We start from the raw sequence: 26,673 nt of genomic DNA on the forward strand, positions 1-26,673 counted from the left end.
GTTATTTTAAGTAGTGAAAATTTTCAATTTCCATTTTACTGTTTTTGCTGTACTTTGGATCAAATAAAAGCAGGTTTGGTAAGCAGAAGAGACTTATTTAAAAAACAAAAACAAAAAAAAATCTTACTGTTTAAAAAAAAAACGTTTTACTGATTAGCATTATCTAATAAAATATGCACTAATGCACTAATTTGCATACTTTTCTAAGTAAGACCTCCGTTCATCTTTGGAACAAAATTAAGATATTTTGGATGAAATCCAATAACTTTCTGACCCTGCATAGACAGGAAGTGTCCTACTACGCTTACGGTCCAGAAAGGTACCAAGAACTTTGACAAAATAGTCCATGTGACATTAGTGGTTCAACCGTAATTTATTGAAGCTACGAGAATACTTTTTGTTGCGCAAAAAAACTTTATTCAATTCAACGCTGTGATACTCTCCAAAATGGCACTAGGGTGAAGCAGAAAGAGAAGAATTGTTGAGTTTTTTTTTTTTTTGTGCACAAAAAGTATTCTGGTAGCTTCATGAAATTACGGTTGAACCACTGATGTCACATGGACTATTTTGTAGATGTTCTTGGTACCCTTCTAGACCTTGAACATGGTATCTGTCTATGCAGAGTCAGAAAGCTCTTGAATTTCATCAAAAATATATTAATTTGTGTTCCGAAGATGAACGAAGGTCCTACGGGTTTGGAACGACACGAGGGTGAGTAATGAATGACAGAATTTTCATTTTTGGGTGAGCTATCCCTTTAATCCAAACTTTTACATTTATATTATCTGTATTCAATTCCAAAATTTAAGTGAATTTCATGGTCATGTTCTCCAGCATGATTTGATTTGATCCATAAAGCATCTTGAGCTTCAACAGAAGAACATCTGACCATCTGTACAAAGAATCATATGATCAACGACACATTTAATTACATTTGATTATTGACCAAAAATGATAATGTGCCATTTGAACTTGTGTTCACATTGTGTTCTCAGACTCAATGATCTGACGTGATGAAAGTTAGGTTTCCATGTTTTCTGGTTTAGGGGAATCATGTTGCCTCTGCGCTTCTGTCCGCACTTGTAGGAGCAAAGGGTGATGGGCAGGAAACCACACTTAGCTTTAATTTCCTGCCGGATCCGAGTCCCTGCCAACTGTACAGCCGGCTAAACGTGCATCCCTACCAGACGGGGACAAATACATGAGTGCTTCACCAGCACGAACACCTACACACATGCGTGTGCTCTTCAGAGCCGAGTGCCTCATGCTTCTGCTCAGACAATGAAAGCCACCGTTTGAACAACTCCAACAAAGTGCTCTCCGCTGCAGAGCATTAGAGCTGCTCTTGAATGTTAATGTCATCTGTGAAGGTGAGCGCTGTAGCTGATGGCTCGGATGAAGTGGCGTTTTGTAATCCGGCAAAAGTGAGTGACACTGACCCCGGCTACGGTTTCCATGCGGCCTACTGCAGCGCTAATCCACCCTCACAGCGTCGACTCCCACGCCTTGACTGGCATTTCCTCCCCTCCATTTCAGCCTGGAAAATCCATTAATGCAACCCCAGCTCTCCTGGAGCAGCCCGTCACGGCCGTCAATGATACAACACTAGAGAAGCGATTCAGGAGTGAAGCAGAGATTCTGAGCCATAAACCTGATGTTCGTCTGCGCTTGACTCTAGCTTTGATCTCAAACGCAATCGATCATAAAAGTGGTATATGGCAGGTACATCAGAGATGGGTTGGTTGCTGTACTTTGTTCAGCTGTTCATGAGGCAAAGTCTCTTCAACACAACCGCAATGTGTTGTTGAGATCTTTGCTCTCTGGGAGGTGGAGTCCTAAGAGAAATAACACTATATATTTTCTTATCATAAATGTAGGGGTGTAGTTAAAATCAGTCTCAGCCAATGGACTAAACCATACAAACATACAAGATTTCGGTACTGACATGAAAATGCGGGACATTTTTTTTTACATAAAGTTTCATAATTTACAAAGAACTTAGTTGTTAGGGAGAGCCATTTATTCCATATATATTAAGCTTACTGATATTTAAATATTATTGAGGGTTTCAATGGATAACAAAAGGATCTTAGTAAACATCTAATATTTGAATACTTAAATGCTTTTTAAATGTGTTTTTTGGTTGGGGGACAGCAGTTTGCACCAATTCTGTAGAATATATATATATATATCCATATATAGATATACTAAAATGCATTTAAAATGCTTTTAGATACTAACAAATGTTCTTTTGTGTCTGTTTCACCTATTGTAATGTGAAAAAGTGTAACCCAATGTACAAAGTTTTTGGCACAGTGACTACAATGACATGCACAGATGAACTAGTATCATGTATCAGCCAAGCAGATGTCAAAGCACAGGAAAAGCAAGGCCTAAAGAAACCAATATAAAACACACAGCCTGTTCTACTGCAGCGCTCATTGAAGATAAATGACTGCAGGTCTGTTAATACACTGTAAATACACTGAAGCTGAAAACACCGAGTCACTACAGTGTGCTTGTAGGTGATCTGTTGTGTAATATCACACGTTTTCACTACCTGACGCTTATCAGTGAAATGTGTTGTGGGAAATGATTTTAATGCATGATGCGTTGGTTGATTTTAACTCACACAAAATGTGATAAATGCAACCTGGTTTCATGACAAAAATTTACCTTTGGGAACTTTTTTGCAAGATGCAAAATACTTACTGCCATGTTTGTTTCATGACATATTCGATGTGAAATGTCCATTGAGTGGCGCTAAAAGAGGTTTTTTTTCCCCCGGAACTGATAAACGTTTTATGTGACAGAGGTCTTCTACGTGTCACCGCTTTTCTGACTTGTAATGTCTATTGAGTGGCGCTACAACTCAAATGCTCTGTAACTTTTTAAAGGGGTCCTATTATGCTTTTGTTTTACTTTTTGAATTTTAGTAAGTGTGTGGTGCGTATGTTTGGGCATAAAAAACGTCTACAAAGTTACAAATCTCAAAGTCCACTCCAAAAGAAGATTTAAAAAATACCTTTTCAAGAATTACAATGAACGGCTCCTTCTGACTCGAGTGTTTTTTTTCCGGATGCTATGATGTCACAACGTGGTCCATTAGAATATCATTCAAATAAATCCCGCCTACAGAAATTCGGGTGGGGAGGGACGAGGTGGGGGATTCCCCTAACTTTAGCGATGTAGCATGGACAACCGCATTTGGGATGCTTCAGCGAGCTGCAGGGTGGCTCATATAAACGCAAGCATTGACTAAAGTGTCTGTGAACTGCTCCAGTAGCCGTGCTGGAGCCGCGCCGTTGACGTGTGCGGTATAGAGGGTTGAAACACATACACATGACTAGAATGACGATCATCTGTTGCCGCATCGGAGCCGAGCCGTAGATGTGTGCAGTGTGTAGTAAGAGATTTATTCATCATAGTGTAGATAGCTTCAGGTATGTAAATAATTAAATAAATTAGCACAGTAATGATAATACCATGTATCTGCGATCTCGCAGGCTGACGATAGGACCAACACTACTGTAGCATATTATTTACTCACCCTTAATGCATCCTAGGTGTATATGAAGTCCCTCACATGGCTCCGGAGGGGTCAGTAAAAGCCTTTAGCGATCCTTTGTGTTTTTGTATGAAAAATATCCATATTTAAAACGTAAGAATCAATTTAATCTAGCTTGCACAGCTGTACACGGAACTTGCTGCTTTGGGAAGGGGCCTACCTACCCCTTACAATAATGCAAAAACAGTATTTATTATTGAGCTGTAAAACTGTGCATGAAAACGATTACAAGTGCTCACTGTTTTACCAGCTCTAGTGTTCATTTCTGTTGGAAACTGCATTGATATGTATTTACTGGTACGTATTTGGCATCTTGCGAAAAAGTTCCCACAGGTACGTTTTCGTCATGAGACCACGTAGCATAAATGCATCTAAAATTATTTTTCTGTCAACATCACAAATATCAGAAGGTTTGACATAAAATATAAATTCAGTCTACATCATTATTTCAAACCGGACTGACTGAATTCTGTGGAACATAAAAGAAGACATTTTGAATAATGTGCTGGTTGCTCTTTTCCATTCAGTTACATTATTCAGCATCAACGAATGAGGACTGATGCAAAACTATTTTTCTTATGTTATTTATCACAAGTCTTATTAAGCAGGGTTATTGTAGCTAAATAAAACCAAAATTAAAACTAAACAAAGTTGTTACTCGAAATAAATTAAAGGGGTCATATGATGTGGTTTCTTGTTTTCCTTTGTCTTTGAAGTGTTACAAGCTATTTGTGCATAGATAAGATATGTAAAATTTGCAAAGCTTAAAATCTCAAAACCAAACAGATATTTATTATAAAAGCTAAGACTCCACGTCCAGGGGTGAGTAGATTAGCATAACACCGCCCATATGTATATGGAAAGAAAAAAGGCGTAACTTTTACCGGCTGTAGTATTGTTGCATCCGCCATGTTGTGGAGACACAGTATGTTTCATTGCGAAAGCGAAGGTACTTTGTTTGGCCTTCCAAATGAGGACACAACTAGAAATCAGTGGTTAAGTTATATTTAAAACACTGTTCCGGAACAGTACAACGCAAATATGCGAGTGGGTGATGCACATTTCACAGAGGACTGTTTCCTGAACCTGTAACATTTCCGTCACACGCTTGAGGTATTCAGCCAATCACAACGCATCGGATAGCTGGCCAATCAGAGAACACATCGGTTTCCATCAACAATAAGTTTTGTAAAAATTGAAGTGTTTCAGAAAGGCAGGGCATAGAGGAGCAACAATAATGTACAGTATGTGGAAAATAATATGTTTTTTGAACCTCAAACTGCACAAACACATTGCATTTCAACAAAAACACAAATAATGCTCTTTTTAGCCATATCATATGACCCCTTTAAATATTAGTGAAATTAAACAAAAAGTTCAGCTCATTATCAAGGCAAATGGCTCATTTTCATTTAGTTTAACTTGATGTACTAAAATAACTAAGTGGATCAAAACCTTTCATCAGTTGTCCTAAAACCAAAACAATATCCGTTCTTGTCTTAGGACAACTTTGATGAACTTTTCTGATGCACTTTAAATGTTAACTACTGTAAATAACAGTAATGACAAAAATACACTAAAGTTACTAAAACTGTAAATGGAAAATTTAAAAATTAAAACTAATGTAAGACTGTTAATAAAAACTATAACAGTCAATGACACTAAAATAACACTGTTCCTAAATGATATGATGAATCCATGAGGAACAGACGGAAATGTTATCAATAATCTAGATATCCACCCTACTTTTCCTTTGTATGTTAATGTCAAAAGTATAGTGATGTCTTGTTTTTAAAACAAGATTATGGTAAAACCTTAAAAATGTATGCAAATAAAGAAAATGATTCATGATCATTACGCTGTAAAAGTGAGTAGCTGCTAAATACTGTGTTCTTGCTGCATTATAAATACATCTATAACTAAGCAGCAGATTTGGAAAATAAAACAGTTGTGGGTTAATTCTTCTGTAAAAACTCTTCATATGAGCCCTTTTTAGTCTGCAGAATCATTAAAGGGCTGTTTTTCTTTTTTTGTGGGCTAAAGCTGGAAGAGGCACAGGAGAAACGAGTGGAAACATCATTCTCCAGCTCTTGCGTGGGCCGCTTTGTGCGGCAGCTCACAGGGGGAAAGGCAAGGCCTGAATTCCCAGACAAACATAAAGCCAATACTCGCGGAGGGAGAGGAAGCAGGAAATGAAGCAGTGCTTGAGGCAGCCCAGCCTGAGCAGCGTTAGTGGTCAGGAGGGACATTGCTGCTGCTGCTGCTGCAGGCTTTCTGATAAACACCTACTGGCCAACAGTTTAAAAGCTTCTTAAAATAGTCATCTGTGTCATATGGCAGCACAGAACTGAACATTCAGTCTGCCAGAGCACAAAACCACCTCACTCGTGCTGCTTTCCATTCGGCACAGAACCCAGTGACGTCATTAAAGATCTACAGCAGAAATCACTGCTGTCAATCATTTGGTTGGTGTAAACCCCGCCCCTTTCTTACAATCCACTATGAACTCGCATTCAGATCCAATCGCCTCCAACCAATCAAAAACTGATGCAGATGAAGTACTGCCCTACATTTCACAATCTCACAATCTCTTAAAGGAATAGTGCACCCAAAAAATTTTACATTTGCAAAAAATGTGCTCACCCTCAGGCCATCCAAGATGTAGAAGGGTTTGTTTCTTCATCAGATTTGAAGAAATGCAGCATTCCATCATTTGCTCACCAATGGATGCTTTGCAGTGAATAGGTGCCGTCAGAATGAGAGTCCAAACAGCTGATAAAAATAATCCACAAGTAATCTACATGACTTCCTTCAATTAACGTATTGTGAAGCCAAAAGCTGCATGTTAGTAAGAAACAAGTCCATTATTAGGGCGTTTTTAAGTTCAAACCATTGCTTCCGGCTAAAATACGAGTCCATAATAAAATTTCAATTTATTGTCTTTAGTATGAATGGCCCTTCTTAGATATACATCACAATACAGACAATATATAATTTTTTTTGACTTGAAAACTGTCAACCCTGTTAGGTTTCTGTATGCACTGTTGCATCCTGACATTATTCTGCTGCTATTTGTACTTCCTCAGTTTTTTATTTTTTTGTCTTTTTCTCAAACTCTTGAGAGGGTAAAATGTTTTTTTCTATTTAGTGCTGTAACAGACCAGCCATTAAGACAAAATTAATGAATGAATAAATAAATACACTACCAGTCAAAAGTTGGTGTTTAATGTTTAATGTTTTTTTTTAAATAAAGACTCTTCTGGTCACCAGGCCTGCAAAAAACAGTAACATTTTGAAATATTTTTACTATTTAAAATAACTGTTTTCTATTTGAATATATTTTAAAATGTAAAGTATTCCTGTGATTTCAAAGCTGAATTTTTAGCATTACTCTAGTCACTTCACAGTACTTCCGAAATCCATTCTAATATTCTGATTTGCTGCTCAGAAAAACATTTATTATTATTATTATTTTTATGTTGAAAACATCTGAGTAGAATTTTTTCAGGTTTCTTTAATAGAAAGTTATCATCACTTTTGATCAATTTAAAGCATCCGTGCTAAATAAAAAAACTGACTCCAAACTTTTAAATGGTATAGTGTATATTATGTTAGTGTAAAAAATGTACTCAACTGTTTTAAATATCGATAATAATATGGATAAAATATAGCTGCAATATAGCAGCGATTACCAGGGTTCAAGTGCTTTAAGGCATTTAAGCACATAATGAAAAAAGACATCATTTTGCAAGCTTGTAATCACTTAAAACATGACTTTAAGAAAAACATTTTTGGCAAATCCAAGTAATTGACCATTAAAATATTATGTTTTTTAACGGTTATGACTGTTATAGAGCCAGCTATGGTCTGATCTCCTTCAAACTTTGCATGCTTGTTTAGAATCACCTGTCACATGTGCTCACATGAAGTTTTGAGTTTTTCTTTAGGCTTTATAGGATTTTGGGTAAATGAACAGGCCGCTTTTTTTAAACTACCCCATTATAGCCTCCCAAAGTGTAAATTAAAAAAAAAAAAACATTTTGATAATTATTGACCCAGAGAGTCCAGATAATTGTATTGCAGTGGAACGTACAATGTGCGTCTTGTTTAGCATTTACTTTCCCCTGAAAATTACTCAACATACAGCCATTACTGTCAAAATAGCTGGCAACAAAGTGAGTACACCCTTGTCCAAAGTGTCAATATATTGTGTTTGCACCATTGCTATCTGTCACTTCCTTAATCATCCTGGGCATGAAATTGACCAGAGCTGCACAGGTTGTTTCTGGGATCCTCTTCCACTCCTCTATAATGACATCACAGAGCTGCTGCACGTTAGACACATGGAGCTTCTCCAACTTACGCTTGAGGATGCCTCACAGGTGCTTAATAAGGTTCAGGTCTAGAGACATATTTGGCCACCCCATCACCTTCACCTTCAGCTTCCTCAGCAAAGCAGTTGTCATCTTAGTGGTGTCTTTGGGATCGTTATCATGTTGGAAAACTGCCGTTCGGCCTAGCTGTTGGCCTAGTCTGGAGGGAAGGCATCATGTTCCGCTTCAGAATCTACAGTACATAATGGAATCCATGTTTCCCTCAGTGAACTGCAGCTCCCCAGTACCAGCTTAAATCCTCAGAGTGTTCTTTGCCATGTTGAACATCCAGTGGTCAGTATGAGAGAATTTTACTTAAAGGAGAATTTATTTAGTTTTTAAAATATAATAAAACAGAAAGCAGTTATTTTCAATAGTTAAAATATTTTACAATATCACTGCTTTTGGTGTATTTTGGATCAAATAAATGCAGGCTTGGTGAGCAGAAGATAATTCTTTAAAAAACATGAAAAATCTTACTGTTCAAAAACATTTGACTGTTAGTGCACACACATACATAAATAAAAATAACAACCAGAAACAACCTTGGACAGATTTAACTAAGAAACTCAACTGGACAAAGAAGTTTTTTCTTGGATGAGTCATAAGTCCTCATGTATTTCATATTTTAGTGTTTCACAAGTTAAAACAAATGTTTTCCATTTAAACCTGACTGATTTTTTTGGCAAACTGCATGGAAACCAATGGGGGTCAATTTGACCCGCAACAAAAGTCATACATTTTGTAGTTTTTTCAAACTGTGTTGAAACTTGGCACTTACATTCATGACCATAAATCTAAAATATTCACAAAATTTTAAGAAATCAATAATTTAACCAATATTTTGAGCAGTTTGAAAACCTAGTTTAACACAACAGGTTTAAAACCTTTAATCTTTCACAGAATGGCCCTCTACGTCCTTAAAGAAAGTCAGCAAGGAAAGATGGTTTCCATTTTTTCAAATACTATCAAGCGCATCGGAAGTCGTGAAAGCAGACAGAAGGCTGTGCTGTGGAGGCTGCAGTGTGACGCTGAACTCTGACACATCGCGCTCCTCCGACAGCGGCGCACAGCAGATCAGGGGAAAACACATCCAGATGTGATTTCCATAAAGAGCCAAAGAGAGGGAGAAAAATGAGGCTGACTAATTCTTCCCCGGCCCCGTGGGCCACACATGTGCAGCATGAGGCAGAGTAATGCTCAACTTCTCTTTTTCTCACTAAACAAACACACACTGAATGAAGGGAGAGTATCTGCCGTTTGTAATTAAAGACCCTTCTTAAGCGAGATCACGCCGGTGGAGCTCTAGATATCTGCAGGTATGAAGCTCAGCCGTCCAGCACAGACTCCGGATCCAGACAGGAAGTAAAAGAGCTGACGTTTGAGTTTTTTCCATGAGTGTTACAGGCACTCAAATGCTTTGGGTTTGTTTGCCGCTCACCTGAAACACAGTGAACTCTTTTACCCGGAAACAACGTGACAGCATATAATGGCTACTACTGTACGTGACAAAAACATTATACAGTTGAAGTCAAAAGCTTACATACAGCTTGTAGAATCTGCAAAATGTTAACTATTTTACCAAAAGTACTGAGTACTTAGTACTGACTTGAATAAGATATTTCACATAAAAGACGTTTCCATATAGTCCACAAGAGAAAATAATAGTTTAATTTATAAAAAAGACTGTTCAAAAGTTTACATACCCTTGGTTCTTAATACTGTGTTGTTACCTGAATGATCCACAGCTGTTTTTTGTTGTTGTTGTTTAGTGATAGTTGTTCATGAGTCCCTTGTTTGTTCTGAATTCTTTGGTTTTTCAGCATTTTTGTGTATTTGAACCCTTTCCAACAATGACTGTATGATTTTGAGATCCATTTTTTCACACTGGCGACAACTGAGGAACTATTACTATTACAACTTTTACAGAAGGTTCAAATGCTCACTGATGCTTCAGAAGATACATGTTCTCTAGAAGACAAAGTTAGTTAAATTTATCCTGATCTTCAAATTCAAAAAGTTCTAACCCCAGGCTTAATGCATTGTTTTTTTTTTTCTTCTGAAGCATCAGTGAGCATTTAAACCTTCTGTAATAGTTGCATATGAGTCCCTCAGTTGTCCTCAGTGTAAAAAGATGGATCTCAAAATCATACAGTCATTGTTGGAAAGAGTTCGAATACACAAAAATGTTACAAAAATCAAATAATTAGTGGGACCTGAAGGATTTCTCTGAAGAAGAGTGGGCAGTTTAACTGTTCAGGACAAACAAGGGACTCATGAACAACTATTACTGAACAAAAAAAAAAACAAAAAAAAAACGCTGTGGATCATTCAGGTAACAACAGTATTAAGTGTATGTAAACCTTTGAACTGGGTCATTTTTATAAATTTAACTACTATTTTCTCTGCTGGACTATATGTAAACATCTTTTATGTGAAATATCTTATTCATACTATATAAAAATAACATGTATTTTGTACGATCCCTCTTATTTTGATAAAATACAGTAATGAACATTTTGCAAATTCTACAAGGCGCATAGCAATATATTGAAACAATAACACAAAGCACACCATGGTAAACAAACCTATTTTACTGGCATGGACAAAAAGTGAAATGCATCAAAATGAGGCTTACAATGTAAAAGCTTAATTTGAAAAAAAAAAGAAGAAGAAGTGTTCAGTTACATAAAGACAGTATAACTCACAACAGCAAAAGTGAATAGGAAAACGACAACTGGAGAGTTAATTTAAAACAGGACAAACACATACTGCCTATCAAAAAAGTACAGAAAGGAGGCTTTGTGTTTTGATTTCTCTTATCAGATTTCAGCCAAGGATGAGTTTCAGTTTGTGGTTTTAGGATGAATTACGGTAGAGCTGATGCTACGGCCCGCAGCACGTCCACACTCAGCACAATCCTCCATCCTCACACTGCTGTTACTGCAAAAATCTGCACGAACATCTGCCACCGAATAATAAAGTCTCTTTCTCATTTTATTCACTCTTATCACTGTGGATCTTTAACGCACACATTTGGACAAGTTTTGACGGTGGATTGTGAACTGTAAACGGTCTTTTTGTGATAGTGAGGTAGATGTAGCTCCGGGAGATGGTTTTAATCAGTTCTCAGACATGGACCGACGCTGCATCTCCATACACTCCTTCAGTTTGTCCTCTGTCAGAGTCAGTCGCTGCTCCAAAATGGCCACCGTCTACAAAACATGATCAGAAGAGTCATGAAAATGACCAAATGTGATCCTTGGAAGTCATCCTTCCAACCAGATCTCATGGAAAAATAACATAACTGAGTAGGTGTATGAACCTTTACAATTTGTTGTGTAAGAAACAAGATATTTTAGAAGGCACGATGAAGACCCCTAAACTTAACCAAATTAGCAGTATCTTGAGAGTTGTGAGGGATTCGGCTGTCTGAATAGAGTTAGGAAGATCATTCCACCAACAGGAAACAGAGAATGAGAAAGTTCTGGAAAGCAACTTTGTGGCTCTCTGCGGCTTCTGTGGTACCATCTCTTTGCTGGAGGAGCATTGTAATATTCCAATTTAGAAATGGCCTGGATAAAGAGTTATGGAGTCTATTGAGTTAGGAAGGACCTGATCTTCAAGTTTCGGTGAATGTGACATAAATACGCAAACGCAATGCCATTTTAGCTTGTTTTTCGATCTCTCAAACTTATGGAGCGATAATCATAATTGTGTATGAAAAAAGTTGGCTGGGAAGACTTTCTATGTTAGAAATTCTGTCTCAGTTAGATTGAGTTGCAGATGACAGTCTTTCATCCATGCTGAGATGTTCACCAGGCACTCCGAGAGCTATTGTGGGATCATTTGGTTAAAATGAAAAGTAAAGCTGCATGTCATTGGCATAACAGTGGTAGGAGAAACCATGTGCCTGTATGATGGGTACCAGGGATGTAGTGTATATCCAAGTCCAAGTATGTCCAAGTACTAATCCCTGAGGAAACCCAGTGACCAGTTGATGTGCTCTGGACTTCCCCTCCAGGCACCCCAGAGATAGGATTCAAACCAGTGGAGCTGAGTTCATGTGATGCCCAGTGATGAACAGAAGGAGAACAGAATTTGGTAAACGAAGGCAGATAGATCTCGCAGAATGAGAACTGATGATCTTTCACAAGCCCAGGTGCTTTAAACACTGACAGCATTTGTCTCATTTGTGAGTGGTCACTTAAAGGATTAGTTCACTGCCAGAATAAAATGTCCTGTTAATTTACTCACCCCCATGTCATCCAAATTGTTTATGTCTTTCTTTCTTCAGTCTAATAGGCTTTTGAGGAAAACATTCCTAGATTTTTCTCCATATAGTGGACGTCAATAGGAGCCAACAGGTTGAAGGTCCAAACTGTAGTTTTAATGCCGTTTCAAAGTGCTCTACACGATCCCAGGGGGGTGTTCCATAAAACAAGTTTACCCAATAAGTCAGGCTTATTTCAGTTAGTCTGACTTATTTTGAGCCAAATCAAGTGACAATAAGTCAGACTAACTAAAATAAGCCTGGCTTATTTGGTAAATTTGTTTTATGGAACACCCCTCAGGTGAGAAATAAGGGTCTTATCTAGCGAAACGATTGGTAATTTTCTAACAAAACAACAACAACAACAACAAAAAAAAACATTTATAAACTTTTTAACCACAAATACTTATGTCGCACTGGCTTGACCTCACACATTATGTAGGCGGAAGTACCGACCCAATGTTTACAAAGCGGACATGCAAAGGAAGTAAAACACCCTTGAACACCTTTCACTCTACCCTACCTTTTTGAACCAGAGTACACAGACAAAGAACTAACCATGTGTAGCCTTTCCAACATGATTACATAATGCTAATGCAGAGCTAGTGCAAGATTTTGTGCGAATTTGTGATTAAAAAGTATATACATTTTATTTTTTAGAAAATGACTGATCCTTTCACTACTTAAGACCCTTATTCCTCAGATTGAATTGTGAAGAGCCCTTTGAAACTGCAATTTGGACCTTCAACCCATTGGCCACCACTGAGGTCCACTATATGGAGAAAAATCTTGGAATGTTATCCTTAAAACCCCTAATTTCTTTTCAACTAAAGAAAGAGGGGGTGAGTAAATTATCAGAAAAGTTTCATTATGGATGTGTTGCTGTGGAGGTGGTCTTGTGCTGACACATACAGTGTGACATCATAACATGGGGAAGCACAGAGAGAGTCGTTTTTGCAGCTGGATTTAATAAAAGAGGAGGAAGGTTTGCGTTCTGAAATGTATAGTATATTTTTATAGTACAATAAACTCTTAATGTTAACCAAATAAGCAAAATCTAATGCTTTAAACAGGTTATGTGATGAGGACTCAAACATGTCTTAAGACTGTGATATGTAAAGATGATGGCAAATCAAAACAATGAGTATTTACATTGTCCTAAAGGGCAAGGGTTCCTAAAATGGTATGTATGTGCATACTAAAAAAAATATACATGTGTTGAGTCCTAAAGCTAAAGTTTCAAAGCTTCTCAGTATTGTGCTACTCAGATGGATTATGACAGAATGGAAAAAGAACAGAGTGAAGCACCATAAGGAAGCAAAATAAAGGACGGAGAAAAAGTGAGGGAGGGAAAGACATTCAGATTCAAGCGTGGGAGGGAGTCATAATCCGTCGTCACAAGAATGCATGAATGGCATCTATTTTGGCCGGCCCCAAACAGATGTGCCGTTCTCCTCGTAGACAAACCCGCTGATTATGCGGGGCGGAATACGAGCCCCCTCGTTCATGGCATGAGGCAGAAACCGAACACCACATCCTCTATGTGGGGCGGAAGCACAGACGGACCCCTCAAGAAAGCGGCCTTCTCTGAGCGTGGCTGGAGAGGAGATGAGGAATGGAGGCAGGATGTCTTGTGCCAGGGTCAGCATGGTGTAGTGGGCTCATGGAGAGGGTGCGGGTTGAGAAACACACTGACCTTAATGTAGTGTGGGGGCTGGGCCATTAACAACAGCACATGTGTGGTGGGAGCGCTCAGAGCGTGTCCTCAAAACAAGCTCACCGGGAGAGATGAGCAACTATCGCTCAGGCATTGCTTTCCTTAAACTCAGTCACAGATAGAAAGCTGGCAGCCCTTGAGGATATTAAATTACAGAGAACATTTGTCACAGCTTAGTTTAATTTAATTGCATCCAAATCTCAAAATGAATAATATAGCCTTAATATTCAGTAATATTGTTTCTCTCCCAAAAAAAAAAAAAAAAAAAAAAAAAAAAAATGATTGAAAAAATGATTGTCCATAGGACAACATTACATAACCTCACCATTACACCAGGGAGGGCAAGATGAATAGATAAAGACTTCACACTCCAGCAGTAATATTAGACCAATATGAAACCAAATAAATACACAATTGTAATCAAGATTAAATTTGTCTTTAATATTAAAGGGATAGTTCACTCAAGTATGAAAATTTGCTGCTCCAAACACACAAGACCTTTGTTCACCTTATTTTCATATATTTCATATTTTTGATGAAATCCGAGAGCTTTCTAAGATGCCTGTGTGTATGAACTTCCAAAATGCAGTTTAAATGCAGCTTCAAAGGGCTCTAAATGATCCCAGCCAAAGAAGAAGGGTCTTATCTAGCGATTATTGGTTATTATGGTTTTTAACCTCAAATGCTCATCTTGTCTAGCTCTGCGTGAACTGAGTATTCCGGTTCAAGACGGGGTATTAGGGTATGTCGAAAAACTACCATCTGATTTTCTCCTCCAACTTCAAAATCGTCCTACATCGCTGTTTTACCTTTTTTTTTTGTAAAGGGCATTTGATCTTCTTTGCATGTTCACTTTGTGCATTGGGTCGGTACTTCTACTGCGATGTAGGACAATTTTGAAGTTGGAGAAAATGAGATGAGCCTTTTTGAGGTTAAAAAGTATATAAATTGTCAATTTCTTTGTTTAGAGCCCCTTTGAAGCTGCATATAAACTCCATTTAGGAATTTCAAACTCAGAGGCACCATAGAAGTCCACTTTATGGAGAGAAATCCTGAAATGTTTTCCTCAAAAAACAAAATTTCTTTACGACTGAAGAAAGAATGAACATCTTGGATGGCAAGAGGGTGAGTAAATGATCTGTAAATTTTGGTTCTGGAAGTGAACTTCTCTTCTCTTATCTTAAATATTGAAGTTAGCTGCTAGTCTTATATGAAAATGTTGTGAAATGAGCAGCGGTTCTGACTGTCTCCTGACTTGGATAAACCAACCTGATCTGATGGCAATTCATGCATTTTTTTGTACGACCTGGCACGCACGTTTTGTGAGAAATCGTACGTATTTTACAAAGTGGAAAACTTTGAATGAATGACCACCCCTAACCCCGCTCATAAACCTACCCCTCACAGAAAAAGTACAAAATTGTATGAGTGAGGTCGTATGAATTTGTACGAATTAGCCACCTCGTAAAATATGTACAAATTGGTTGTGAGATAGCGTTGGATAAATTCTGCCTTTGTTCATGACCACTCCCTCAAGACCAAGATGACCCGCTTTGGACCAAGGTGACCTGTGGGCCAAAAACCCTTGGATGCTCGCCCAGAGAAAGCTCCAAGGAGGCACAATCAACCCCAGAAGTGACAGTGGAATTGTCACTAGCTATGCCACACACTACTATGCTTGCTTTTGGCTCAAAGTTGGAAATGCGGCTAATCAGGAGTGTTACTTAGAGACACATTAAGGCTAAGTACAGCCTAAAATACACCCCAAAAACTAGCATCTCGACACTAGGGGTTGTACCGACTAGCTGACTTTAATGCTCTGCCATGACGCGTTAAGCTTGACGTCAACTAGTCGCTGGTCCTATAGAGAGCGCAACAGGATAAGAAGTCTTTGAAGTCCACATTTACGCCGTTTCAAAACTGCTAAAATGATAATTAAATGCACACTCCCAATCGATCCACAAGACGTGTGATTATACCATCTGGATGCTTGAAATTGAACAGGAGAATCCTTTTCAAATTTAAACAGCTTATTGTAATTGCCATTCTAATCTAATGCACTGCTGCGTTGGAACTGATCACTGTTGTTGGGTCACAGACAGAATTGATTGTGTTTAATGGGATTGAGCTTGAGACTCTGTTCAGCCCAACTGAGTTCTTACCACCTTGACAAACCATTTCTGTATGAGCTTCAGCTTCCTGTTATGCCTAGGAGTACTATCGTAATGAAACAGGAAAGGGCCGTCCTCAAACTGTCACAACATATTCACAAAGCACAGAATTGTCTAGAATGTCATGAAAAATTTCATTTCATTATTATTCTCGGCCAAACATTAGCATGATGCTTTTGGGCAGGTAGTGTTCTTCTTGGCACCCTCGAAACCAGATTTGACCGTCAGACTGCCAGATGGTAAAGTATGATTCATCATTCTAAAAAACGTGTTCGCACAGCTTCAGAGAGCAACAGCCAGTGAGCTTTACAGTACTCCAGCAAACACTCAACACTGTGCGTGCTGATCTCAGGCCTGTGTCTGCACGACCATGGACACGACTTTATGATCCTCCAGACAAACAATTCGTGTTGGCGGTGCTTCCTGAGACAGACTGAATCATGGCATCAAGCAATGTTTTGACCGTCTGCTTCACAACTGTTCATGGCTGTTGCTCCAAGACATTTACATTTAGCAAAAACATCAATCTGTTGACCAACTCTTTTAGAGCAGACATCTCATGTATGGGCATGTTGGAGAGGTGGCATCTACAGTGCCAAGGCGAATGCCACTTTTCACTGTAGGAAAAGACAGCTGCGAAGACTGAAACTGAAGTGGTGGCACAAAAGTAAGTCAAGGGTTTGGGTGTCCCAGTGGGCACTGTTGGTTTAATCATGTGGAAGTGGAAGCTACCTCAAGCCAAGCAGACACGGCCTAGAAAAGATCAACCCTTGAAACTCTCTGCACAAACAAAGGAGCACTTGTTAGTGAAACTACAGAGGGGCCAGTGATCACTTTGAAGGAGTTGCAGAGCTGAGCCGCTGAGAATGAAGTAAAGGTGAATCAGTCAACCACATCAAGAGCTCTGGAGAACACAGAGGCACAGAACAAGTCATTACTCAAAAAGACCATCAGCAGATCCCACACACTGCATTTGAGATGGTAATGGCAGAGCATCCCTGAAGAACCTTTGAAATACAAAACGGCGAATAAAGAATTGCACAGGAATGTTGCAAAATGGAAACACATCCATGGAAAATTTTACACCGCATGAGAGGCAGATGAAGACACATACTGGAGGGACCATCCAAGAGTATATGAAGACGCACTAATGTAGGTGTGATCTGAGATAGAGTCATTTAAGGATAGACCACTATGAACAAACAATACAACACTCAAGGTTTGTTTATACATCTAAAGAACTAAATTTGCTACATTTCTGAGAATCCATCATCTAGCTAAAGATCTAACTGTAGACTAAAGCTCTGGCCTGTTTTTATTTAGTTTGAATCAGTACGAGGCAAATCCCTGGAATGCTAATTAAGGCTGGAGAGTTATTTCTGATCATTCTTCCACAGCGATCTCGTGTTCAGAGTCTTCCTTCTATCCGTGTTTGAGCAAAGCACTCCTCCTACAAGGACGTGCTTGATGTTGGGCTCTCGGTTAGCGCAACCCAAGGATGACCCCCCGAGTGCACGCGGTTCAGAATGTGGGCGAGACGGGCTGATGCTCAGTAAACAGGCTTCCTGAGCCGCCCCCTGAGGCCTGGGAGGCAGAGCTCGATAACATCTGCTGGTATTTCATGCTAGAGGGAATGGGTTTTGCATTTCCTTCCTCTGCAAGTGTGCTTTTCCGATCAATACGAGCAAGAGCCTATCGGCCCATCTGAAAACGCTGGGTAGCACTACACTCTGGTGAAACACAGCGCTGAAGGTCACTGGAGATAGCGCAGGTAAAATCGTGATAATAATACACTACACGAAACACGTGTTGTTTACAGTAGCGGTGTTCAAAATGATGCTGCTACTGTGTGTGAGAGCTTTGAGTTTATTCCATACTGACTTTTTTTGGTAAATAGGATAAGTATCTTGATACTTGATGAAGGCATCTGCTTCATAGAAATTGTGTAAATGAGGTTTTGGTTTAAACATAACATAGGCCTAAATAATGTTACTGGACCACAAAACCAGTCATAATGATGAATAAATAAGCTTTCCACTGGTGTCTGGTTGGTTAGGATAGGACAATATTTGGCCGAGATACAACTATTTGCAAAAAAATCTAAAGAAAATCTCCTTTAAAGATCCTAGCAATTCACATTACTAATCAAAAATTAGGTTTTGATATATTTACAGTAGGAAATTTACAAAATGTCTTCATTGAACATGATCTTTACTTAATATCCTAATGATTTTTGGCATAAATGATAAATCAATAATTTTGATCCATACAATGTATTGTAGGCTATTGCTACTTAAGACTGGTTTTGTGGTCCAGGACCACAATTAAGGCACTTTGCATAAAGTTCAGAAGGATATAATTAAAAAAAGGTTATCTACAACAATTTACTATCCCAGAATTCAGTAAAAGAAAATAGTTTCTCACTGTAATTAAAACCTCTGTACAGAACAAAACAACAATAACTGCCTTTTTTCATGTGCTCTGTAAACCCAAATTATAGGCCCATTAAACCCTCTCCAGGTTTGATCCAGCTCTATTTTTGTTTCTCAATTGCCCGCATACCCCAGCTGTGGTTTTTCAATCCTAAATAGAGTTGTGGACATTAAAGTGGTGGCTAACATACCCACTGAGTGATAGTAATGATGTTTTGGCTCACTGTAATACAATGAAAGTTACCCGTCCCCATACTAACATCTGAAATCTGCAGCGGGTGTACGACTGATACGGGGAGTGTGTGAGAAAGTGTGCATCTTAGCACATTCCCCCGTTTCAGGTTCCGAAGTGAATTATTCATTGGGTCCTTCCAGCAACTGGATCCAGTGTTTTCTTCTAGCCACTACTTGCAGTGTGCATCAGGCCACTACATTAGTCAGTGCACTCCCAAGATTTATATCTAATTAAGGTTTAACTTTATGATCAAATGATGGCCAGAGAGATATTGAATGTCATCTGGATGTGCATTTGAAGGAAACATCAGTTGCTGGACTGCAGGGTCAAAATGATGTTAAAGATTTTGCATTTAACTATCTTTAAACAATTTAAGATGAAAAACAATGATGTATATAGCATTGGAAGTCATTTAAGAGGCTGGACAAATCATTTGATTAAATATTTTCTTGAGAATAACATGAACTGATATACACACTGATTTATATATACACTACCATTCATTTGTGGCAAGTATTTATTTATTATACTTTTTGTTTTAACATAATTCATGCTTTTATTCAAGTAGCATGCATTAAATTGATTAAAAGTGAGTGTAAAGACATTTATAATGTTATAAAAGATATCTATTTCAAGCATGTCAAATGAGCATATTAGAATGATTTCTGAAGGATCACTGACACTCAAGACTGGAGTAATGATACTTAAAAATTACACGGCCAGTCAAAAGTTTTTGAACAGTAAGATTTTTTTTTTTTAAGAAGTCTCTTCTGTTCACCAAGCTTTGCATTTATTACTACAAGCAAAAACAGTAAACATTTTAAATAGTTTCTATTTAAATATATTTTAAAATGTATTTTTTCCTGTGATCAAAGGAAAATTTTCAGCATCATTACTCCAGTTTTCAATGTCAGATTATTTTTTCAGAAATCATTCCATTTGCTGTTCAAGAAACATTACTATTATTATCAATATTTAAAACTGTTTTTTTTTCATGAGTTGATAAACAGAAAGATCCAAAGATCAGCATTTATCTGAAATAAAAAGCTTTCGAAATTATAGAAATTAATACTTTATTTAGCAAGGATGCTCTAAATTGATCAAAACTGATGATAAAGAAATGTATAATGTTACAAAAGATTTCCATTTCAGATAAATGCTGTTCTTCTGAACTTTCGATTCAAAGAAAACTGAAAAAAATTATACTCAGCTGTTTTTAACATAACAATAATAAATGTTCCCTTCCGAAGGGAACTCTCACTGCGTCCTCTAGAGGGCGCTTTTGGGGAACGCTGCAGCGTGCCTCGAGTCTGAAGAATGCATAGAAAAACTACATGAAATGGCCGGCGCCAGCGTATGACGTCACCGCGGCGCGTCAGTCGCTGCCGTTGCGTCACTACCGGGCGACCATAACATAAAGAGGCGCCCGTGCAACACAATACATCTTCGCTGTCTTCAGCTTTCCCGGTTTGGATGTGCATGGGAAGAAACGGTAAGAATCCTTTCTTTGAACTACTATCATGGCAAGCACTAGCAAGTCGTTTAAACGGTGTGTTCATCCGTGTCCGCGTTATTTGACACCTGATGACACACATGATCTTTGCGATATTCTGTTTGGGCTAAGAGCACACACGCGATGTCCTTGAGGGGGCATTGTGTATACATTATGAGCGCTTCTCTATGAAGAAGCTCCGGTCTCGTCTGTCTCTCTTTCTGAGGAAAGATGAGCGTCCACTTGCCCCTCGCGGTTCGGGTCCTGCCGTTGCCGAGGCACGGAGGAAACTGAGCTCGTGGGGCTCGCAAGTGGAACTGGCTGACGATCTTGAGAGGGGTCTCTCTCTCTCGCCAGCCGGAGACGACGACAGGCTCCTAGCTGATGATGGTGCGTTATCGCTGACGTCATCAGATCCAGGAGCAAGTGCTCTTTTGGGTTCCACCCAAGAAGAGCAGGAAATGCTAGAGATGGATGAAGACGCTGAGGCTGAATCCTCTCTACCTTCCTGCCCTGCATACGAAGAGCTGCCAGAGGTTATGGACCGCACCACGGCCAGGCTTGTCCTGCTGTGGAAGCGGGCTAGAAAGATAGCGCCGCGGGGTCGCCTTGACGAGCGATATCTTTTCAGGCCATAACCATCCAGCTCTGGTGAGTCTCCCATTCCTTCCCGATCTTCATACTGAAATCGAGAGGGTCTGGAAAAAGCCGTACGCGGCGCGCATTCATAGTTCGTCCATGCGAACTATGCTAGTATCGAGGGTTTGCGCGACCACGGCTATGAGAGGACGCCCCTTGTGGAAGAGATGCTATCTCTCCACAGGGCAGGCTTTCTCTCTCAAGACTCCCTCTCTGCCTTCTCCGGCCCTGCTGAACGGCAGAGCGTATGCAGCAGCAGGTCAGGCGGTGGGTGCACTGCACACCATGGCAGTGCTCCAAGCCTACCCAGCCGATCTGCTGAAAAATCCTTTATCCCTCGAAGGTCCAGGTATTAGCCCGAACACCACAGGGGTCCTGCTCCGCCTCCTTCTGAGGAACGGAGGTAGGTGCAGAAGGCTAGTGTTGCATCCCGCGCTCCTCCCCCGCCTGCGAGCAGGTCTAGGAGGCGACGCGGATCGAGAGGTGACAGACAGGATTTCAGGGAAGTCATCCAAGCGAGACAAAATTCTCGCAGGGGTCAGAGTAATGCCTCTCCTTCCCTCGGTCCAGTCGGGTCGCCATATTAATTCCCCTGTCTCCATTTAAGCTTCCTGCACTCCCCGGACCCATGATGTCCTTTTGGGGGTTCTACCTGTATAGAACCCTAATTTTCGGACGGTCTGGAATCAGGCGGTCTCTGAAAAAAAAAAAAAAAACCCCGCCTCTTTCTATGAAACAGGATGCTTTTAAATGGGTGAGTATGATCCATTTTTTATGTGAAGGAACTTCATACTGTCTCAGACCTGTGTATGTTTTTCTCTATTCACAGAAGAAATACGACGAGTCTACGGCAGACGCCCCCTCTGATCCTATGGATTAAGGTTACGGCAGTGTTTGCCCTCTCCACTCCACAGGCTGTGCGGTAAATCAACCCTTACAGCATATATTACACATAGGACCTCTGTCCTCTTCAAGGTAAGCTCCCTAAGTTTTTCTTAGGTTTGCCCTTGGTATGTTTATGCTGTCCTTTGCAGGCCTAGTGTAGACTTATGTCCTGTTGAGACAGGAGCATAACTCCCTAGTTACGCCCCCCTTATGGCTGGATAGGCGTGTTGCCTGCAGGGTTTGGGTTGCGTGTTGTGTTTTTCCCTCAGAAAAGGAATGTGGAAACATCTCAACGGAGCACCCCTCCCTTCCGGTTGTATGGTGGTGTCCGTCTACACAACACTCGTTCCAGCACAATCGGGCTTCCCCCTTCAGTGGTTAAACGAGCAAAAGGAAATTTTTCCTTTCTCCCTAGGTAAGCATCTTAAGATATTTATATTTAAGATTGCACTAGTATGTTTAACTCTGTTGCAGACGGCCTGCGTGCGAGGATCCGCTTCGTGTCCTCTCCTAAATACGGTTTCTATGGAAACTGAGTGTCTACACCTGTTGAGACAGGTGTTCACTTACATAGGAGTACCAGCAGTCCGGAGTGCTCGCTGCGGACTCGGAGCAGGTTTGGTTGCTCCCTTTTCTGCGGAAAAGGCTTTTTATTTGAGCACCACCTGGTGACACGCTTTCCAGCTGGGGTCTTGATTCTCGGTGTGCGCTCCCCTTTCTGAGGAAAGGGTTTTTATCTGAGCGCTACTTTGAGACTCTCTTCAAGTCGCCTCATTCTAAGCCTGAGGGCTGAAGCAGCACTTGATGTAGGATCTACACCCAGGCTGTCGAATGTCTCCCCTACAGAGGGTTTGAGCATCCTTCGGTGTTTAACACCTTAGAAAGCCGTCACTTTAGGATCGATTCTCGCTCCCCAGGCCTAGTTCCACTTCCCTTTCTGAGGAAAGGTTTACGAAGTGTCTGAACTAGGAAGCTGCCCTTATTCATTTCGGAGCTTCCCAGAAACTTTCAAGGCAAACAGTGCTCCCCTTTCTGAGGAATGGGTTTGTTAAGGTTAAGAGCTCACGTTCCTCCCTGTGCGCAGGATTGCTGGAACGGACCTGAGCTCCCCTAATCCAGGGTTTCCTTCAGAGCAACTTCCCAGGACTGAGTGCTCCCCCTTCTGAGGAATGGGTTTGTTAAGGTTAAGAGCTCACGTTCCTCCCTGTGCGCAGGATTGCTGGAACGGACCTGAGCTCCCCTAATTCAGGGTTTCCTTCAGAGCAACTTCCCAGGACTGAATGCTTCCTCCCTCCTGAGGGTAGGAATCTACCAGGGACAGACCTTTGAGAGTTATGGACCTGCTACAAGGATGTTGGCGTGCCCCCTTTCCAGGGTTCACTTATAAGAGCACCACTCCTTGGTGGCCAAGTTCTCCTCCCTGTTTCCCAGGGTAGGAGCTTGACCTTCATGCTTCAGGTTTCTACTCTCCAGCCTTTATTCTGGATGTATGCTCCCCTCTATGAAGGGTAACAGTGAGAGCATTCGCTCCTGTTCGGTTGTGCAGCTCCCCTTCTGGGAAGGGTCTTCTATGAGCGCCAACCCACCTTCGTGAGATTGCCAGACCTTCATACAGGTCGCGTGGACCGGGCTGTGCACGCTTCCCCTTTTCATTAAGGGTTCCCTAAAAAGACAGCAGTGCCCCCTTCTAGAGAAGCGATTCTCCCTGTGGATCAGGGTCAGGATTTTTGTCCTCTACTGTCGTCCACTATTGCAGGATGGTCTCAGCTCCATGTTCTTCTCTGTTGACAGATAGCTTGCGAGCTTCTGTCCAGGGGAGGGTTAGTGTGGCAATCCCCTCACCTTCAGGGTTATCCCCTTTCCGTCTCTTCAGACGGCATGGAGCTGATAGTGAAACCCTCTGGGAAAACACTCTCCTTAAATCCGATCATGTCGGTAAGCGTCCCACGCTATGCCTGGGCGTCTTCCAGTTAAAACCACAAGTGTGGTAAGTGCACACACACCTGGGGCACTTCTATAAAATCCACGTGTTGGTAGGTTCCCACCAAGTTTGGGTTCCTCTTTTAAATCCCTTTTTGGTATGGGTCACACGTTTTGCCTTGTTCCCATCTATTGGAGTCGGCTCACAACCCCGGTTCCCTGGGTTCGACTCCTTTGATATCTTAGCTGATGTCTGCTGACCATCCACTATTAGGGCGCGCCACTACTAGTGGCCCTTTGAACGGACCCAGGACAGGTTTCTGCCCTCATATGGGAGCCAGTTCCTGAGGGAACTAGGCCCTATGTTGCGGTAGTTTCTGGTTCTGACAAGTCTAAGTTTCCATCGAAGCTTAGCCGTTTCCCTCAGAAGGAATTACTATAATTCCAAGCCTGAGCTGTGCCCTGGGTTCTACCCAGTCTGGTAAGTGGGTAACAGGTCAGGCCTCTGGCCGGGAGGGGTAACGTTTTGACAGCCGTCACCACGTCCTAGTAGGGGCAATTCCTCTCAGAATTGTTGCTTAGTGCTCGCTGGCTTAGCATGCATTCCCCTCAGCATGGCAGTGTTGGTATACCGTTCCCCAAAAGCGCCCTCTAGAGGACGCAGTGAGAGTTCCCTTCGGAAGGGAACGTCTCAGGTTACGTATGTAACCCTAGTTCCCTGAGAATAGGGAACGAGACACTGCGTCCTCTAGGCTTCTTCGCCATGCTTCGGACGATAAAGCTTCAGACTTTGAAGATGTATTGTGTTGCACGGGCGCCTCTTTATGTTATGGTCGCCCGGTAGTGACGCAACGGCAGCGACTGACGCGCCGCGGTGACGTCATACGCTGGCGCCGGCCATTTCATGTAGTTTTTCTATGCATTCTTCAGACTCGAGGCACGCTGCAGCGTTCCCCAAAAGCGCCCTCTAGAGGACGCAGTGTCTCGTTCCCTATTCTCAGGGAACTAGGGTTACATACGTAACCTGAGACGTTTTTGACCAGCAAATCAGAATATAAAAATGATTTCTAAAGAATCATGCGACTGGAGTAATGATGCAAAAAATTTGCTTTGAAAACCACAGAAATAAATTACATTTTAAAATATATTCAAATAGAAAACAGTTATTTTAGATTTCAGAATTTTACTGTTTTGCTGTACTTTGGAACAAATAAATGCAGGCTTTGTGAGCAGAAGAGACTTCTTTGAAACATTAAAAATATTACTGTTCAAAAACTTTTGACTGGTAGTGTAGAAAAAGCTATTTGAAACTGTAATAATATTTTACATGTATTTTTTTATCGTTCAATACAGTACTTTTGTTTACTGTATTTTAAATCAAATTAATGTTGTCTTTGTGAGCCCACACTTTTGAATGGTAGTGTATACATATATACCAAGTTATACACCAGACAATGCTGGTAACTTCCCTTCTAGTTGAGGTTGCTTGGATCGGATTTTAATTGGACCATGAATCAAGGCTATATCCTGGCTAAATTTTACCACCTTCAGGGAAGCTGTAGGCCAAGGCAGACATGGGTATTTGCATGAAGGTGAAGGTTAGCATTCCCAGCATGGAGAATGTGAATCTGGAATATGGATAAATGCTCCCAGATGATGAAAAGCCCCTTTTGAGGCCCGAGCGTTTTCCACATGCCAGAGGAACAGCATTAGGACAGAAGGTGGTGTTCTTCTGCAATGGAAACCAGCTGTTACTGCCTAATAACTGCAGCATGAAGTCTTTTCCTCTCCACTATCGCACAGATGCCACAAACACACAGAATAGGGGCAGGTCAGGTGAATATGCTGAGCGGGGCAGCTCAGAAACATTAGCCTTCACTTTCCCAGCCGAAGATGAGCCAGAAAACAGCTAATGATATGTAAAACGATAACATCAGACAGTCAACAGACCGCTAGGTCAGGATCTACTCACCTTCCCCATTAAGTCATTAAAATGACTATAAGTAAATAACGCACCATTTGTAGATATTTGTAGTAGGTTTGCTGATTTAATAGTATAATTTGGTGTGATTATTATGGGAAAAATAACACGTTAAAATAATTATCACATTTAACACAGCACCCCATCCAGACCTGTCCGTCATCTTACATTCATTCATTCATGCAGTTGCTAATGCAAACGATTATGCAAATGATGCAGGATAACTGATTGCGTACTGGAGCCAATTGGAATGCAGTTATATGAGACTAAAACTTAAGATATGAGGCAAAAAATGACACTATTATATTTATATCACAGCAATGCCACACAAGCAAGAGTGCACTTTTTTCCCTGAATATTTGCATGATGGCAAATGTGATTTATTTCATACAACAGTTAAGTAAACATGAAGTTAATTTTGTAGTGTATAATAGTGTATTGCCTTATTAGACAAATGACATGTGAATTGATCGTCTTTTGTTCTTTACTTGAAGTAAGACAAAAAACATGAATGAACCTCAAAACATAATTTATTTCAACCACGGAAAGACGTCAATACACAGTGTTTCAAGCTTAAGTCCACCAAAGTTAATCTACTCTCCTGTCTGAATTTGTCTGTTGGACAGAATGGCAGATTCTGCGCTATGATTTGTCACATCTCCTGTCAATCAAGCTGTTTGCGAAGGGTCAATTGCCTAGCAACTTTTACAATGACTGTTTTTGCTTATTAAATATTATTATTGATTAGAATTGATTATTGATTATTCATTAGAAGTCAACCTTAACTATGGAAGCCTGTTTCCGCCATTGAACAAAAAAAGGTAATTGCGACTTTTATCTCACAATTCAGATTTTTTTTCTCGCAATTGTTTTTTTTTTGGAGTTTACATCTTGCAATTCTGACTTTTTTTTCTTAGAACTGTGAGATGTGAAATGTACTGTGAGTTATAAAGTCAGAATTGTGGGATATAAACTCACTATTGCGTG

The 26,673-nt window shown here is 40.3% G+C and overlaps 1 protein-coding gene across 1 annotated transcript in view; it reads right to left on the reverse strand.

Moving 5' to 3' along the window:
- Positions 1–10,554: 10,554 nt before the first annotated feature.
- The window catches only part of poc1a (POC1 centriolar protein A), an 84,604-nt gene continuing 68,485 nt past the window's right edge, over positions 10,555–26,673 (reverse strand). The window contains exon 9 of the mRNA XM_073826070.1: positions 10,555–11,156. Within this exon, the coding sequence (XP_073682171.1) occupies positions 11,064–11,156 (93 nt within the window). The 3' untranslated portion in view covers positions 10,555–11,063. The remainder of the gene's footprint in view (positions 11,157–26,673) is intronic.

Source organism: Garra rufa, chromosome 20 (assembly GCF_049309525.1).
Source record: "Garra rufa chromosome 20, GarRuf1.0, whole genome shotgun sequence".
NCBI lineage: Eukaryota > Metazoa > Chordata > Actinopteri > Cypriniformes > Cyprinidae > Garra > Garra rufa.